Genomic DNA, 18,676 nt, shown 5'->3' on the forward strand with positions numbered 1-18,676 from the left:
AATAATGTATGCACCGCTGTGTTTACTGCAGCATTTTTTTATAATAGCCAAGATATGGAAGCAGCCTGTATCCATCCATGGTTGAACAGATAAAGATGTGGGGTAGGGTGGGTGTGCGCGTGCCTGAGTGTAATGAAATATTACTCAGCCATAAAAAAAGAAAATCTTGTCATTTGTTACAACATGGATGGAGCTAGAGGATATTATGCTAAACGAAAGGAATCAGAGAAAGATGCCATGATTTCACTTATGCGCGGGATCTGAAAAAACAAAACAAATGAATAAACAAACAGCAGAAACAGACCTGGGAAAACTGAGAATTGATGGTCACCAGAGGGGAGGAGGGCAGGGGAGGAATGAAAGGGATGGAGGGGGAAGGAGGGCCAGGCTTCCAGTTGTGCCTGTGAGTAAGTCATGAGGATAAGAGGCACAGCGTGGGGAACGTGGTCAGTGACATTGCAATGGCGTCGCATGGTGACCAGCGGGAGCACAGCCTGACGCACAGACTTGTTGAATCGCTGTGTCGTACGCCTGAAACTAACGTAACAGTGTGTGTCAACTGTACTTCAGGTGAAGAAAAAGTGACTTCAATAAATTATGGGAGGTAAGGATTCCAAGAGGCTACTGATCAGAAAGACTAGTTGTTCGGCAGAAGCAAGACCAGATCCTTCAAGCGAGGGCCCCAGAATTCCCCAGGAAAAAGTCGAGTGCAGCGTGAGTTCAGAAGAAATGCCAACACTCACTCCCAAGCACAAGGAACGAGAATTAGTAGAAACAACCGATGGCAGGGATAGATCCGACGACTTCAGATATTAGGACAATTAGAAAAAGTCTTTTCATACATTTAAAGAAAAATGAAGAAGCTCGGAAATAGAAGCAAGGAACACGAATCTATGAAGAACAAAAGGGAACGTCCAGAGATAAAAAGCATACGTTAAAAATTCAGTGGCTGGAATAAACAGATTAGGTGTGATTGAAGCGAGATGAGTAAACTGAAAAGTGGGTCTGAAGCTGTCAGCAGAACTTTTGAAATGATGGGAAAGTTTTGTAACCTGCCCTGTCCACTGTGGTGGCCATAGCACTCCAAGTGTGGCTAAGGAGGTAAATTTTAAAATTGTATTTCATTGACGTTAATTTGACAAGTGACTAAACCTTATTGGATGCGTGGGGTTTAACTGGTTGGGTTTCACGTGATAAGTGGGACCAAACTAATGGCAGTGGTAATTCTGAAACAGAAGATCCTCAGTGTTAATAAGAATTTGGTTAAACATTTCTACTCAAATGGCATCATGAGTTTATACGTTGGTGCAGCTTTTTGCTACAGTAGTTGACACGGAAAAATCAAAAACCTAAGATTGTGGCAGCTTTACGAAGTAAACATCTGTGTGGATGACCGATGTGATGGAAATGCTCTGGAGGTCTGAAGCCTTGGCCTTGCTCTGCCCAGGACATCACTTCCTGCACGATCAGAGGTCGACAAGTGCTCTTTTCCGGACAGGGATCCACAGGAATTGGGGTCTGCCTAGAAATCAGGATCTGGGGAGTGAAAACATGCCCATGTCAGTCACTGCCTGGGCCACCGCGTGCTGCAGGGACACAGAATGGCAAGGGCATAGATACTGTTTGTGTAACCAGAGGACTGGATCTATAATAATCCCAATATCAGCAGGGGGCTGGAACTTGAAAGAGCCGTTGGGGGACCTTGTTCTGTAGCGGTGGACCCAAAAAGGAGCAGCAGCGGTGAAATGGGTCTATCTAGCTCTAGCTCCTGCTTCGGGTTGTAGTACCGGCTAGGCACTCTGAGATTTGCAGAACAAATGCATGCATAAGCGTGCGCACCGTGCAAGCCAGAATTCCAAAATGCATGGAGTCTGATGCTAAAAAAAAAAAAAAAAAAAAAAAAAAAAAATCAACTAATAAAACAAAACATGAATTTACTTTAAATCAAGCTGAGCTTGTGGACTAGTCCAAAATACCGTTCAAAATAAAATAAGTATATTTAGGCTGTCCGAGGAAATGAGGGTGTAAGTTCGATTAAAACTGAGAACGAAGTGGGGCTCCTGAGGGGCTCAGTCAGTTAAGCGTCCGACTTCGGCTCAGGTCGTGATCTCGTGGTTCATGGGTTCGGGGCCCGTGTCAGGCTCTGTGCGGACAGCTTGGAACCTGGAGCCTCCTCAGGATTCTGTGTCTCCCTCTCTCTCTGCCCCTCCCCTGCTTGTGCTCTGCCTTTCTCTCACTCTCTGTCTCTCTCAAAAATAAAGAAGCCTTAAAAAATTTTTTTAGAAAGCTGAGAAAGAAGTAAAACAGAAATGATAAACAGTTGGCTATGAAAACTGATGCAGAGATTTAGAAATGAAAAAAACTTAGCCGTCGATACAAAAGACCGCATATTTGATGTACTCTAGGCCGGAAACAACTGGGGATAGAACTGGGGAAGTTGGCAGATAGGCCACAGGGATTTCCCAACATGACACAGATTCAACTGCGTGAAAGACTGGTTGAGCACCGGGGGAACAGAAAGGGAACTGGTAAGATACATGTAGCGAATGTGGCGGAACATAATTCTGGAAGTGGGAGAAGCAGTATTGGAGATCATGTGGCGAAGCATTTGAGACTTGATGTTCTCAGCTTGGAATCAAATCTCTGTGCCGTGTGGGAGACACAAAGTATCTAAATGTGTATCTAAATGCCCTGAAGGACGAGTGGAGAACAGTAGTGTAGAAGTCAGCAGGAACGTAGACTGTCTGGGAAGGTGTAATCAATTAGACTGACAGCCACCTTGCGATGAGCCACAGTAATCGCCAGAAAACGAGCCATAGCTCCTTCTTTCCACGGAGGAAAAAGAATTGTTAGCCTTGTCCTAAAGCTTTATACGTCGGCACTCCATTATAATTCAAAATAAGGAGGAAATACGGATTTTTCCAGGAATGGAAAGAGTTAAGAGTTAACCATTCATAGATTGTTTGAAAAGATATACTTGGCCCAGAAGGAGAGTGAACCCAGGAGAAGGGTGTTGCAGTTTGGTTCCCTGGAAGGCAGGCTTTTCTCTTTTTTTTAAGTTTGTTTATTTTGACAGTGAGAGAAAGCGTGACTTGGGGAGGAGTAGAGAGAGACGGAGAGAGAGAATCCCAAGCAGTTCTCTGCACTGTTCTCCAGAGCCTGATGTGAGGCTCAAACCCACGAACTGTGAGATCGTGACCTGAGCCAAGGTCAGATGCTTAACCAACTGAGCCCACCCAGGCGTCCCAGAAGCCAGGCTTTTGAGGCAGAGATCAGTGTGTGGGAAGCGGATGAGATGGCGGTGACCTTGCCATCAACAGCTGGAGGAGCAGAGGGAAGTTGGCCTGCAGTACGATCTTAACAAAGACCTCTACAGGCAAGGCGTACCACTGGGATGACCCTCCAGGGTTGGCCCGACGTGCGTGAGCGTCTTGATTTCCCTGCCCCTCTGTGGAGCAGTCGTGAGCTCAGGCTGCCCCAGGGAGGCTAAGGTGGGTCTCTTCAGCCCAGGTCATCCCGAAGAGGCTGGCCACTGAGGGCTGTCTGCGAGGAGAATCCCTTCCTACTGGAACTCGGTGTAGGTATGGTCGCCATAGCACAGCGCCACATCCCGCCCAGAAGGTATGGAATATAGAAAACAGCACTGAGTTTGGAAACAGGTGAGGGGGCTCAGTCGGTTAAAGGCCTGACTCTTAGTTTCAGCTCAGGTTATGATCTCACGGTTCGTGGGTTCAAAGCCCACGTCAGGCTCCATGCTGATGGTGCGGAGCCTGCTTGGGATTCCCTCTCTAGCCCCTCCCTTGCTCTCTCTCTCTCTTTCTCAAAATAAATAAAAATCAATTAATCAGAAAAAAGAAATAGATGAACTATGTTGTCAGTGTTAATTAACTTTTGCGAGTAAAAAAAAAAAAAAGAATTTAATTGAGATTGGAAGAGAGGGGTGACTAAGATACATGGTCCCAGACCAATATGGTAAAGATAAACAACATGAAAATACCTCTGGCCACATTAATTAGACAAGGTAGGATTCAAGGCAAAAATATCAGCGCAGAGTGTTTTATTATATCAATATAGTCCTTAGTAAGGCGGTGGTGCTCTCCACGTTTGGACCAAAGGACACAGGATTGAAATACAGAGCTCAAAAATTAAAAAAAAAAAAAAAAATCTAAGGATAAATTGATAAAATTTGTATATAGTTTACTTCCCAGACTTCTGGTTTCCCTTAGGTGGTGTCAGTATAAATACTCGTGTATGTATTTAGAAAACACGTGCATACACACGATTTTATACGCACATTCGTACATTTATTCGTAGTATTCGCAGCTGTGCTGTAATCTGTAATCAGTAGTTAACTTGTTTGTTTTCCACTAATGCTTCTACACTGAATATCCTGAGGACAAATCCTTAGATTATAAATTGTTTAAGCGTGTGTGTGTGTGTGTGTGTGTGTGTGTGTGTGTGTGTGTGTGTGTGTGTGTACGTACATCTGGCAGGTTGTTCTCTTTGTTCCTTTTGTATCTGAAGGGAAAAAACTGCTTGGTTCTTTGTGATACTTCACTTGTGAAAAGAAAAGCACTTGGGTAACTGTGTTTCCGTTTTAATAATGGTATTTTTCTGTTATTTTAGCCTTACGAAGGATGAATCCAAAAGGCCAAAGTATAAAGAACTTCTGGTAAGTAAGAGACCTTGGGAATTTTAGTTATTTGTATGAGACCTTGGGAATTTTAGTTATTTCCTTGCCCAAATGCTCTTAGCATGCTCATTCTCTAAGCAAGTAATGGTCTCCTGTGTTCTCAACAAATAGCCTGACCTAATTGAGTATTTTATTATTATGTTTTTAATAATTTTATTTTTTCTAATGTTTATTTTTGAGAGAGAGTATAAGCAGGGGAGGGGCAGAGAGGGAGAGAGAAGGAGAGAGAGAGGGGCGGGGGAGAGTCCTAAGCAGGCTCACCATTGTCAGCGTGGAGCCTGACGCCGGGCTCAAACTCACAAACGCCAGATCATGACCTGAGCCAAAATCAGGAGTTGGATGCTTAACCAATTCCACTACCCAGGTACCCCCACCGCCACCCCCCACCCCACCATTGAGTGTTTTTTTTTTTTTTTTAATAATGTTTGAAACCAGTATTTGGAAAGAGAAAATTTGAAGTTACATTTTCCTCCTAATTTTTGGCTAGATTCTCATGGAAAAATTTGGCCTTGACATGTCATAAAAATTACCCCCCAGAATTTTAACATTCATTTCAGGAGCCACCGTCCACTGCCTGGCCTGTGTGTGTGTAACAAAGTTATTTTTTTTTTTTAAGTAATTTAAAAAAATTTTTTAATGTTTTATTTATTTTTGAGACAGAGACAGAGCGTGAGCAGGGGAGGGGCAGAGAGAGAGGGAGACACAGAATCCGAAGCAGGCTCCAGGCTCTGAGCCGTCAGCACAGAGCCCGACGCGGGGCTCGAACTCACGAACCGCGAGATCATGACCTGAGCCGAAGTCGGACGCTTAACCGACCGAGCCACCAAGCTGCCCCTACAAAATTATTCAAAATTATTCTGTATTAAACTCTCTCAATGCAAATTTACATCATACAGCAAATTCCCATTTCTTCAAAAGCTCACCCATCCCTGGGACTTGGTTGTTTTAAGCAGTGCTGGAATGGCTCTGGTCCTGGCAGTGAACAAAATGCTGTGACCTAATCAATAATGTGGTTGAAGCAAAGACGCCCTTGCCTAGCTGTCCAGGGTGTTAGGTCAAACTTCTGGTCTGTGCCAGCAGGGACTCCGAAGATATCCAGCCCACGTACTTAGAGAAGCCATGAAAGAAAGACACTGGTAGAAATAGCGTGTGAAAGGGTGGGCTTGTGACGCAGATACGGGGCTGGTGGCTTCGGAGGGGACGGGGGCAGAAGTTCACAGGATGGGATTCTGTCGAGCCTCTTTCAGAGCAGGGTCTGGAGCACTGAAACAGCCTCTTCTCTAAGATCCTTCTGCACATGGGGGATATGGGAGGTTGAAGCTTATGCCTGTGTCCCACGGGGAGTGGCAACCCATACTCATGTGGCTCTTCCTGGCTCTCAGATGGTGGCAGGGCCTCCAGCTGTGTTTGGGGCCGAGGAGCAGCTCTCCTGCTGTCTGCCTAGCAAATCCTCCCCGGTGTGCAGAGAAGCCTCCTGACCTCACCGCCAGGATGGCTCTTCCAGATCGGGCTTGCCCACACCCACTAACCGGTCTCTCGGAATGAGCGTGACCGTATTTCACAGCCATTATGGGGTGGGAGCCTTCCGTCCCGTGCCGTATCGAAATTGGGAAAAGCTCAGTGCGGGCTCCCCTACGAACTTTGATCATCTTTTCTTTTTTCTTGCAGAAACATCCCTTTATTTTGATGTATGAAGAACGTACCGTAGAGGTCGCATGCTACGTTTGTAAAATCCTGGATCAAATGCCAGCCACTCCCAGCTCCCCCATGTACGTCGACTGATCTCGCCGCTGCGTCAGACTCTAGGAAAAAGGGCTGAGAGGAGGCAAGACGTAAAGAATTTTCATCCCGCATCGCAGTGTTTTTATTGCTTGCCCAGACACCACGTGCAGTGAGATTGGTGTTCGTTTCCATCTTGTGTGTATGCTCCTGTCACCTAGACATGCATCCCCGTGATACCCGATCGATCACACAGTGTTCGTGCTGGTCAGAGAGACCTCACCCCGCTCTTTTGTGACGGACGTGTCCGTGACATGTGGAAGTCAGTACGATCAATTTATTGACTGTGATCAGATCACATCTTAACTTCATTTCTAGACTCAAAACCTGGAGACGCAGCCACTGGAATGGTGTTTTGTCAGACTTCCAGAAACTGGGAGCGCACGGTGATGGATGTACGACGTCTGAACACAGAGACTCGGGCTTGAGCGAGAAGGGTTTGCACAGCCAACGAGACGCATTGCCTTCTGGAGCTGGGAGACAAAGGAGGAATTTTAATTTTCTCTCTTCACCAAGTGCAATAGATTTACTGATTTGATACTCTGTTGCTTCACCGTCACGGTCGATGTTCGGGGATCGATGTGCTCAGCCAAATTTCCTGTTTGAAATACCACGTTAAATTAGAACGAGTTTCTCTTTACCAAAAACCGTGTTGCTTTCAAAGAGGTGAACCCTGAAATACGGAGACAGGACAGAACGTGTTCTTTTCTCCTTGACTAGTCCTTCTCTTCATCGGGAAGACTCAGGAGTCTGCCACTTGTCACAGAAGGTGCTGCCCCTAAGAATTTTCTTTCTCAAAGTTCGGTGTCCTGCCAACTTGATGTTCCGTCTGCCACAAACCACCAGGACTGAAAGAAGAAAAACGTGCTGAGGGCCAAGTTTACGGGTGTTTCCAATTCTAGCATCCGATCTGGAACAACTTACAGCACCCTTTATTTCCCCTGGGTCCCAAGCCTGATACTTTAGCCATCATAACTCACTCACAGGGAGAAGTAGCTATAGAAGCGATGTGCCTTGACTGATGACGTAGAGATTGCTTATAGGCAGCACGAGACCAAACCTCAGTCGTCTGCCCGCACTGGCCCACATCTTCGGTTTCTGGATCCCTCCCCCTGCCCATGTGGTCTGTTGCCGCTAACTGACTTTTGCTCAGTCCAATATTTTGCCTTTTACCCCCCACCCCTCCATATCAAAACCATTTTTAATCATCCGGGATATTTAGCCCCAAATCCCTCCTGCACTCTAACGTGTAAAAGGCTGAGGAGCGTGGGGCCCCACTGATGTGGTAGGTGATGAGGAAGCATCTTCTAGAGACACATTTGACCAGATGAGGGTCTGAAATGGCAGTCTTTAGAGAAGCTCGTCACCCATGAGAGTCTCTGGCACAGGTCACTGTCGTTTCTTGGAATTGGAATTCTACAAAAAAAAAAAAAAAAAAAAAAAAAAAAAGACAACAACAACAACCAAAAACCCACAAAACCCCAAAGCCCAAAACCACCCCTAGAATCTGCTCTCTTTTGCTATGCTGCCTCACTTACCCCTTAGCCGGGTCTTCCCTAGGTTTTGCTCAGGCCTCCCCGGCACCGAGCGTTGGGTTCCGTGTAACAGTTAAGCAGCCCTTGGGAGTGGCTCAGGCACACTGGGTAGGAAACGGCCGTGGGCCGAGAGGCACACAGTGCCATCCAGGAACCAGGCGGTGGCAGGTGTCGACGTGTCTCCTCCCAGGGTGGCCGTCGCAAACGGTATAGAACGATAGAGGGGAGACGGTGCTGTTTAAGGTTACGTCCCTGTCCATTTTCAGAATTCAGAAATGATTTCTCACTTTGGTCCGCCTGCCCAGTCTCCTTGTTTTTCTCCCCCCTCCCTGGCTCCCCAAACCTTAGACTTCCCAGTGTTCTGAACGGAGGCGTCGTTGCACGTCTTCCTTCGACCGCACCAAGCCATCATCCTCCGTTGCCCCCGGCGACTCAAGAGGAATCTGTTTCTCTGCTGTCAACTTCCCGTCTGGCTCAGCGTAGGGTCACTTTGCCATTAGACACATGGAGATCAAAGCAATTCTGACTGTCCAGGAGCTAATCTGACCGTTCTGTTGTGTGGACAACCACATAAAAAGGCAATTTTAGTGTATTAATCATAGATTATTATAAACTATAAACTTAAGGGCAAGGAGTTTATTACAATGTATCTTTATTAAAACAAAAGGGTGTATAGTGTTCACAAACTGTGAAAATAGTGTAAGGACTGTACATTGTGAGCTCTGGTTATTTTTCTCTTGTACCATAGAAAAAAAATGTATAAAAATTATCAAAAAGCTAATGTGCAGGGATATTGCCTTATTTGTCTGTAAAAATGGAGCTCAGTAACATAATTGCTTCTTGGAGCTTTGGAATATTTTATCCTGTATTCTTGTTTGAATTCCTCCTCTATTTAAGATATATACATGGAATCGAAGTGTTTATGTAATAGTTCTACCCTTTGCCTGCAGGTCAGTTGTAATAAATCTAGGCTGTGATGATGACTTTGTAATTTGATTTTCTGAAGTCAGACCCTGAGAGGGGAAAAATCAAGTAAATTCCATTAAATTATCTGTGCATTTCACATTGGGACAAACTCCCTTCTTCTGGAAGTGTTTATGGCTCCTTTTTTTTTTTTTCCCCCTCCTCCCTTCTTGTGGTTGCTCTCTCTCTCTCTCTCTCTCTCTCTCTGCTCACTCTTCTTGAAACCACAGAGGTATTCGTGAAGCACCTGTTGAGTGGGTGTGATGCAGTCTCTTTTTCCAGTTTGCTCCTCTGTTGGTTGCCCTCACCTGCCCTGGCTTTCTCGATGCTAAAGGAAAAGGGTACCGTTCTTCAACCTGTGTCACGGTGGAGGTACACAGCTCGTAAGAACCCAGCCTGCCTCACACTGGTGCCGTCGCTGCTGGGTGAGCACTGGATACCAGCTCAGATTGCGGTCAACCCTACTTTAGAGAGAAGGGTGGGGAGGAGGTTTGTGGGCCAAAGGCCTGTGGAGGTCAGACCTGAGAGGTTTATGGGCGGGAGGATAGATGTTGCTGAGCAGAAAGCCGTGGGAGCCTGGAAAGTGGGGGAGGGAAGAACTTCAAAGCTCCAGCGCTGAATGTATCTGTTACATTAGCACCTCTCGGCTATTGGCCAAATCCTGACTCATTGATCATATGCAGATTCAGCACCTCACTCTTCCCCCGTGCCTGTTTCCTAACCTGATCTGAGATGCAGGAGGTATCGTTCTGGAACCAGCTGTGGTAGGTGAGTATCAAACGTTCTCCAGGGAACGGCCGTAGATAGCCTCCCCAGCTACGCCTTTGCTGCCAGGGGAAAGATACCCCGCGGAGCTTCCAGACCCTAGCCGTGCAAGACAATGTCATGGGAAATAGACTGTGAGCAACCTGCCTCTCCTATATGTGTTCATCTCCTTTGATCCTGACTCTAGCCTTCCAAAGTCAGTTTGTAGTGTCTCAGATAGAAGAGAGGAAAACGAAAGCAAAAACAAGGCTGAGAGAAGCAAACTTGTGGCTCCGGTAGCAGCAGGGAGGGGAGCTGAGATTCAAATCCACGTCTGTGACATGTACTGTAGGAAATGCTACATTAATTAAGAAAACAAAAAACTGTCACCCAAGAAGCATGCCGGAGTTGAGAGGGAGAGGGAACTCCAGCTGGGGTAACTCTGTTCATAAACCTGACCAAGGCCAGCTTCTTTGTCTTGGGGATGAGTTGACCTCAGAGGTTCTGGAGCGGGGTGCTCAGTGGGGCTTAGTGGCCAATACAAAGGCGGCGTCAGGTGTAGCACCCCCGGGATTCAGGACAGAGGCCTTCATATCCCTATCAGCATGATGACATCGTGTGGCAGTCGCTGGTAATGGGGATTTGGCAGGAGAGGAAATTGTGATGGCTTTTAGTTAGTATTAAAGTGCCTTTTCGCTTACTGGTTCCCTCCATGTGTCTTAGCTGCGGGAGGATAGAAACGGGACCCAGAAGGGCTTGGAAGCGTCCTGGAACACTGGCCGCCTTGTCTCGGAGGTCCAGAGGTGACTTCTGTCTCCAGCTTTCAACCAGGGCTGGATGCACCAGTCACATGCATGGCATCTGTACCAATTACTCGGGGTGTGAGGGATGGAGAACCTAAGAACTGTTGGTCTTGAACTTGTCAACTCCTTAAAATGCCTCATGAAGTCGGCTGAGGGAAAATCCAATAGCACGAGCACTCACTTCTTAGGGTGCACTCTTAAGACACGCGCGTGTGATGGAAAGCTGGTGTGAGACTGCGTGCGTAAGGAATACCGTTAGTCTGAACCACCAGCCTCCATGTGTCTTCTGGGAATTTGCTACGGACTAAATTGATGTATTTCTTTCAGATAAACGAGTATCCAGGAAATCTTTCCGATAAACGAATATCCAAGAATTCTCGTCTCAAACCTTGAAATCATTACAAGGTAACGCAACGTCTGCGTTAGCGTTTTTATTTTTGTTTTGTTCTTTTCCTGAGGGTCTGCCAAAGTGTATTCTACTTCTTCGATGTAAAATGTGACTCTGCCATCTGAAATTATCAATCTGTAGAGCATAGTGTGAAGTCACAACTGAGTAAGGATAATGTGTAAGGAATCAGATTTCTATCAGCCTTTGATTTGCTGAAGCACTGAAAAACAGGACTTCTGGTTTTTCCTAGCTTTTCTGCACAGATTCAATGCGAATGCAAGTCTGTGAGGTAGATAGTCCCACACGCCGGGTACCAGTCTTCAAGAACTTGGTAGCTTTTGTAAGGCAGTGCCTGGGCAGAGGCAGACCATCTCTGTCTCTTGATGCTTTGTTGAGAGTCTTCTGGAGAAACCATGTATTTCCTATTCAACAACATGGCTAAAAAAATGTTTTAAGCCAAGATTTGTTACATGCACATGATTCCTTCCTATCTTACGAACTCTACATTGAGTCCAGTCCGTGGAGCCATGGATGAGAACATTTTTTATTTCTTTGGAAAAAATGCCTTCGGCGTGTGGTTAGAAGCATCACGCTTCCTGCTCGCTTTTGATCCCAGGTGGTATTTCGCAGCTTCATTTCTTTGTTTGCAAGACTGGGTCCCAACACATCTGCCCGTTTCTATAAGGTCAACCCAATTCCAAAGCGTGGAGGGTTGTTTCAACCGAGGGCAGAGAAAGCATAAGCACTGGGTAGAATCAGCTTCTGTTCCCGAATATGTCAAGGCTTGCCTTGAATATGTGAGACTTGCCTTCTGGGGACGTCTTTCTCTTCACCTTCTTCTTCTGGGTAGGAGCCAGGTGCTTTTGGTTGGATCCCGTAATTTTCTCTAGTTTCTTTTGTTTCTCTCTACTCTGATTGACAATGTGACACATTCATTTCTCACTGTGGGTTTCTGCCTCCTAGTCGGTCTTCCTCACCTCTGGGCTTGTTCCCCTTCAATCTATCCCCATGACTGCCCTTCACCTCTCTTTTTTTTTTTTTCCTTTTCTTTTTTAAATGTTTATTTATATTTGAGAGAGAGCGAGAGCCGGGGAGGGGCAGAGAGAGAGAGAGAGAGAGAGGCTCTGGCAGTGCGGAGTCTGATGCTGGGCTTTGAACTCACGACCCACGAGATCATGACTTGAGCAGAAACCAAGAGTTGGTCACTTAATCGACTGAGCCACGCAGGTGCCCATATTTTTAAAATTTTTTTGATGTCTATTTATTTAAAAAAATTTTTTTTAACTTTTTTTTAAATTTATTTTTGAGACAAGGAGAGACAGAGCATGAACAGGGGAGGGTCAGAGCGAGGGAGACACAGAATCTGAAGCTGGCTCCGGGCTCTGAGCTGTCAGCACAGATCACGACACATGGCTCGAACTCACGAACTGTGAGATCATGACCTGAGCCGAAGTCGGACGCTTAACTGACTAGGCACCCCCAGGTGCCCCAGGCTTTGTAAAGTGCTGATTGAATTGTGTCATTCTTCTGTTTAAAATTCTTTAACAAGTCCTGGGGATATGCAGGACGAAGGCTGGGCTTATGTGTGTTTCCATGTATAGCTTTATTTAATCCTCAACACGTGGGTAGAAACTATTATCTCCGTGTTAAAGATTAAGAAACGGACTCACTGTGGCTAGTAATCTGCCCACTATCTCAGAGCCAGTGAGGAGTCTGGAAAAGTCAGGAGTAGGGCACGAGTGTGAAAAGATGGGCAGGGTCATAATCGTACATGAAATTGCACATGCCAAGGATGAACTTTTTCTCTTACATGCTGGAGAACCATAGGGGATTTTAGGCAAGGTCATGATCTCACGGTTCATGAGTTCGAGCCCCACGTCAGGCACTGTGCTGACAGCTCAGAGCTTGGAGCCTGCTTCGGATTCTGAGTCCATCTCTCTCAGACTGTGCTTTTGGAAAATCATTTCAGTGACTATGTAGGCTGGAAATGGGGAGGTTTGAAGGCCGATTAAGAAACAATATTCTAGGCAAAAGTGGGGGAAGGTAAAATAGTGGAATTGGAGGTGGAGAGGATTTAAGAGATAATGTAGGGGGTGGAATTAGCTCCATGGGCTCCTCATCAGATGTGTGCGGTAAAGAAGGAGGTCAGGGAGGGGGCCTGGACGAATGTTGTTTTCTGGCTTGGGTGACAGATTGCCTTAGAGATCGGTTGTGCCATTCACAAACTTTCATGGTTCACCAAACCTCCTGTGCTTTTCAGTACTTTCTTGTTGTCTAAGCTGGTTCCTTCTGTCCAGAACTCTTTTTTTTTTCCTGCTTTTGAAAGCGCCTACCTGCTCTGAATTAAAGACCTGAATTAAATCATACACCCTCTCAGAAGCCTTCCCAATTCTGTCCTCTGAGCTTCACTTCTCTCTCTCTCTCTCTCTCTCTCTCTCTCGTGATATCTCTGTGTAGCATTAATCATGTTCAGTTATGGTTATCTCTTTCCTTCCTTGGTTGTGAGTTATCTGAAGTCAGTCTAGTCATCCTTATGGCCCAGTGAGAAGAGTCCTCATACCTGTCCTACAGCGTCGGTAGTCTTCTGTTAAAAAAGCCTTTCAATCCCAGTCTTTTCACACTTGTGGAACATAGCGTTTCATTCTCTCGAGCCTCGATGATGTTTTCCCAGAGCCATGCGAAAAATTGGATTTATATATCTGTGGCATATTTGCTAAAAACAGAGAAGCTAATATAGACTCAGTTGACCGCACAGTCAATGGTGAGTATCCAAAGCTTAGGCACTGTAGACAGAAGCAGGCAGGTCCTATCACTAAGAAAGTACCCATGGCTTCTGTCTCTGAGAGGATGTTGCAGTAGACACGCTTAGCAATCCTCCTAATTAATCTTTTCACGTGGGGATTGTGCTTACGTTTCCCTAATATTCAGCCATCCTGTAAACCATTCATTAGTTACTAGGATAAACACAGCTTGGTGGTGTTTAAGATTCTCAGATCCATAATCCTGAGTGATATGATCCTATAATTTTCCTTTCTCGTAAGACTCATTTTTTCTTTTTTTTTTTTATATCAGGTTACATTTGCCTTGTAGAATGAATTGGAGTTTCTTTTCTTTTGCCTGGAAGAGATTGCCCCAATTTTTATTCCTTGAAAGCTTTTCAGAACTTTGCCGGTAAACCTGTCTTGGCTTGATGTTTTCTTTGTGAGAAGATTTTTAATCACGGTGTCAGTTTCTTCAGAGGATGATTTACATACTTGGAAGAATTCTTTTTTGTGTCACTTCCTGGAAGTTGATTTTCCTATGTTATCTATATTGCTACGTTGGTTGGCATCTGATTACTAACACTGTCCTTTCCCTTTTTAACCTCTGCTTTATTGACTCCCTCTTTGCCTTCATGATGCTCTTCTCGTCTTTTTTTTTTTTTTTTGATAAGTCTTTCCAGAGGTTTGTCTGCTGAGTTAATTATTGTTTTGTTTAAAAAATTTTTTTAATGTTTATTTATTTTTGAGAGAGAGAGAGAGACAGAGCGTGAGCAGGGGAGGGGCAGAGAGAGAGGGAGACACGGAATCCCGAGCAGGCTCCAGGCTCCGAGCCATCAGCACAGAGCCCGATGCAGGGCTCAAACTCACAAACCGCGAGATCATGACCTGAGCTGAAGCCAGACGCTTAACCGACTGAGCCACCCAGGTGCCCCACTGAGTTAATTATTTTGAAAATCGCTTTTTGGCTTTCTTTGCTATTTGTTTCTGCTCTTATTTTGGTTACCTCTTACCTTGTACTTCTTCTAGGTTTATAATGTTATTTCTCTCACTTTTCCACATGGACGTCAGACCCAAGAATTTTGAGACTTTATTCTTTTTAATGTAAGCATGTTAGGCTGTGCACTTCCCTCTAAGAACCACCACTGATGAGTCCCATACATTTTAGTACAGAGAGGTTTCATGATTACTCTGTTTTAGGTTTTCTTTACAATTTTCATGATGATTTCTTATTTTGCTCAAAGAGTTCTTTTACATCATATTTTAAAAATTTCCAAATATCTTTTCGTTATTAACTTGTCACTCATTGACACTGCAGTTAGAGATGGTAACATATGTGGCATTTATTTGAAATTGGATATTTTTTTAGAGCCAGTAAGTGGTTTGCATTTTAATGTCACACTTTTCTCTCCCTCTCTCTCTCTCTCCATGTGTGTGTGTGTGTGTGTGTGTGTGTGTGTGTGTATATGTATCTATATATATATACACACACACATATGTATATGTGTATATATGTATATATATATACACATATACATGTGTGTGTGTGTGTATATATATATATATATATATATATATATATATATGGTATACATCTATTTTCTGTATCGAATGTGGAATTCTCTAGATGTATCAGATCAAGATTGCTTACTTTATTGTTCAGATCTTTTATATTTATGCTGACTTTTGTTTGCTTAAAGCAGAGTAAATCCAAGGAAAACAGAATTAGGAGCAGAAACGAATGTGCGAGGACCCAAAGACAGAATGTGGTAGAGAGGATCAGGAAAGACAAAATTTATGTCTTCGAAAAGGGCAATGAAGGGGTAAGTCCTTGGCAAGATTACCGTATAAAGAAGGAAAAGGTGGAAATTACATTAGGACTGAGTAGGAAGCTTTGGCTGTACCTGGACCAGTCATGGTTTGTTGTGTATCCATTAAAGTCAGTGAAACACAGTTTGAAAATCCTTAAAACCACACCATACTGGATGCCTGGTTTTAGCGGTGGTTTCCCCAAACATTTATGGAACAGAGAATTCAAAACCGTGCCACCATCTTCCAGAGAATAGAGTAAGAGGGGGTCATTCTGCATATCATTTCTTGACGAACTGACTAGAGACCCCACTCATGCATATACCTAAAATTTGACTTTCACAGTGTGGGCAACCCCTGGGGAGAAAGGTGACATTGTGGCTCTAGGGCAATAGGTCTTTAAGATGAAAAAGAAAAAGTGAAATGAGAGCCCTAGTTTTACGTTTGTACACAAACATCAGTTCTAGATGGATCTATAATATCAACAGACTGTGGAATTTTAAGGCTTTCGAAAACCATGAAAGATAGTATCTTCATGACTCGGGGCATCCACAGTATATAAAAAAGTCCCATGACTCAATCAGAAAAATACAACCGACCCGATAAAAAAATGGGGAAAGACATCAGCAGGTGTTTTAGCAGGAGACTGTCCACATACGAAAAGAAGCTTGACCTTCTTGGTGTTGGGGCATGGTAGATTAAAACCACAGTGAGACAACGTTTTCACATTCAGTAGGCTTAGAAGCTTTGAAAAAGAGGGACAAAACCAAGCGTTGGTGGGTATGAAGTCCTCTGAGAATTCGCATACACTATTTTTGGGAGTACAAATGGATGTAAATATTACGGGGGGGGGGATTCACCATAATCTAATCATTCGAGTGTGATGTTAACTTGCAATCTAGCCGTGCCCCCCTAAGCTTGCATTCTAGAGAAGCATTCCAGCGTGCAGCAGGAAAAACATGTAAGAATGTCTATATTGCCTGTAGTTACAGAACCCAGAAACACTCAAATGCCCACCAGTAGCCGATGTATAACTAGGCATCCATAGATACAGATTGCTACAGCTGTGTGTAATCTTTTACGATACATCTGTGTATGATAAAAGAGTTATTATAAAGACTTGAAAGTGAGGATGTTGATAAAGTGTAACTTTAACTCTATGAAGCAGATCACAGAAGGTCATATCAGCTGTGAATCCACTTATATAAAGCTCAAAACCAGACAAAACAGAGGAAACCCTATTTTAAGAATACATCCAGAGGCGGGAGACCTCTTAGGCAAACCAAAAGAATGATCGATTCAAAACACAGGATACTGATTTTCTCTGGTTGAAGAGGTTGGGAGACACCGTCAGAGACGGGCCAATACCTCTCAGATGATATGAACGATCAATTCCTCAAGCCGGATTATGGTGGGGTCGTTGGCGTTTGCTCTGTTCTTTCAACCGCACATGTATCTCTTATATGTGCTTGTCTGTGTAAGATATTTCACAACAAATTTGAAAAAAGATACGAGAGAACAGGAACACAGAAGGAGTAGGGAGAGTGCCTTGGCGGTTCTGCCTGGGCTAGACTAGCAGTCCGGGTGCCCTGCGTTCAGACAGCAGCAGAGGTGACCGCGGCCCCGCCTTCCACTGTCTCCCGCTGAGTTACGGCTTCTTGGATCGGGCAAGGTCAACGCAACCCTAGGCTAGCCCACAACAGGGCCTGGTATAAACCGATGAGCGGACCCATCATTTGTTCTTTCCCAGGACTGTGGGCGGGGAGACACTGAGATGATGAAGCAGGCGGCAGTGGGGTTCACCCAATGCTTGGCTGAATGGAACACAGGAACGAGCGTCCCCGAGTTAGCAAAAGCATGCTGTGCACGTCATGGGCAAGTCAAAGTCCAAGGGGCGGGACCTTCGAGGTGGAGAATGTGCACACGGAAACCCAGTGCTCCTCTTAAAACGGGAAGAGAAATCTGTGGCCTAGAGGCCGGGGGTGTAGAGTGAAATTCACCTGGCACCCCCTCCTGAAGGCCCCAGAGCTGCCACAGCCCCACGCAACCTGCAGGGCCAGCGTCTGAGCCCGTCCCTGGGGGCCCTGCCAGGATCAATATGCCACCTGCTTCGGGGCCGGGGGCGGGGGGGGGGGGGGGCAGCATCTCGCCTCATTATACCCTAAGCCCAGCTAACGAGCAAATCGGTCGTTCTTTTCAAAATATTGCAACCACCTGGAAGGCTACTGGCCAAGGTGCAGGGCTCATTCTCCAGCTCTTCCCGTCTCCCTCCGACGACAGCCAAGACTCCAGACAACACGAGAGGCAGCTAGCTCCCTGTGGACTCTGGAGAGCAGGTGCATCGGGGAAAGGAGTTGAAATTTGGAAGGCACGACTGTGCCTTGTCAAAACTCAGAGAAGTGTGCATCCACAGGAGTGAATTTCACTAAAATAAAGAAACCGATCTTTAAACAACTGTATGTGAGAGAAGACAAAGAATGGGATGTGGGTCCAGAAGACCTGGGTTTCCCCAGGCCCAGCCATTTTCTGGTTGCTCGATCTTGGTCACTTAATTGAACCTCAAATCAAAAGCATGTTCCGGAACCACCCAGAAGCAAGCAAACCAGAGTAAGGTAATTTCAATGCACTTTCTAATACTCTTTCCAGTTCTGCTGGATATAAGAGGACTGTGTTAGGTGGCTGACAACGTGGGGGCGAGGCTCTGGGTTCCATAGGGGCCTCCGCCGGCTGCTGAAATCCTTTCTGACCCGAGGTGGGGAGCCAGGGTGGGCGGGTTCTTCAACTTTCTCCACATGCAGGTGGACGGACATTCATAACCTCTCCCAGTGACGTGCCAACACTGAGAAAGCTCTTCCGGTCTTGGCTGTTCATCCATTCTTACCCCTGGACAGTGACGTATCCCGATGGGTACAATGGTCGGGAGTTAGACTGCACATTTAAGACTGCCCGGGGGGTGAACCCTGCATCAACTCTTTCTGCTGCAGTCTTGAACCCGGTGTCCCAGTTTCCTCCCCTGTGACATGGGGATAAACACAGTAATTGCCTCGTAATGTTCTGGTGAGGATTTAATGAGATAATGCATCTAAAATGGTATCCACGCTGTCCGACCCGTAGGTGAATGATCAGTACATGCGTAGGCTCAGGAATCGCGACCTGACCTGCGAGCTGCGTTCACCCCAATGACCACTTGGGGGAGCCATATA

The 18,676-nt window shown here is 45.4% G+C and overlaps 1 protein-coding gene across 3 annotated transcripts in view; it reads left to right on the top strand.

Moving 5' to 3' along the window:
• The window catches only part of MAP2K4 (mitogen-activated protein kinase kinase 4), a 139,753-nt gene extending 130,683 nt beyond the window's left edge, over window positions 1-9,070 (top strand). For all 3 annotated transcript variants that reach the window (XM_086686051.1, XM_086686052.1, XM_086686053.1), the window contains 2 exons: window positions 4,627-4,672; window positions 6,362-9,070. In XM_086686051.1, coding sequence (XP_086542177.1) covers window positions 4,627-4,672; window positions 6,362-6,475 — 160 coding nt within the window. In that variant the 3' untranslated portion in view covers window positions 6,476-9,070. The remainder of the gene's footprint in view (window positions 1-4,626; window positions 4,673-6,361) is intronic.
• Window positions 9,071-18,676: the final 9,606 nt, after the last annotated feature.

This window comes from Puma concolor, chromosome E1 (genome assembly GCF_028749965.1).
Source record: "Puma concolor isolate L17-30 chromosome E1, mPumCon1.1.hap2, whole genome shotgun sequence".
NCBI classification, from domain to species: Eukaryota; Metazoa; Chordata; class Mammalia; order Carnivora; family Felidae; genus Puma; species Puma concolor.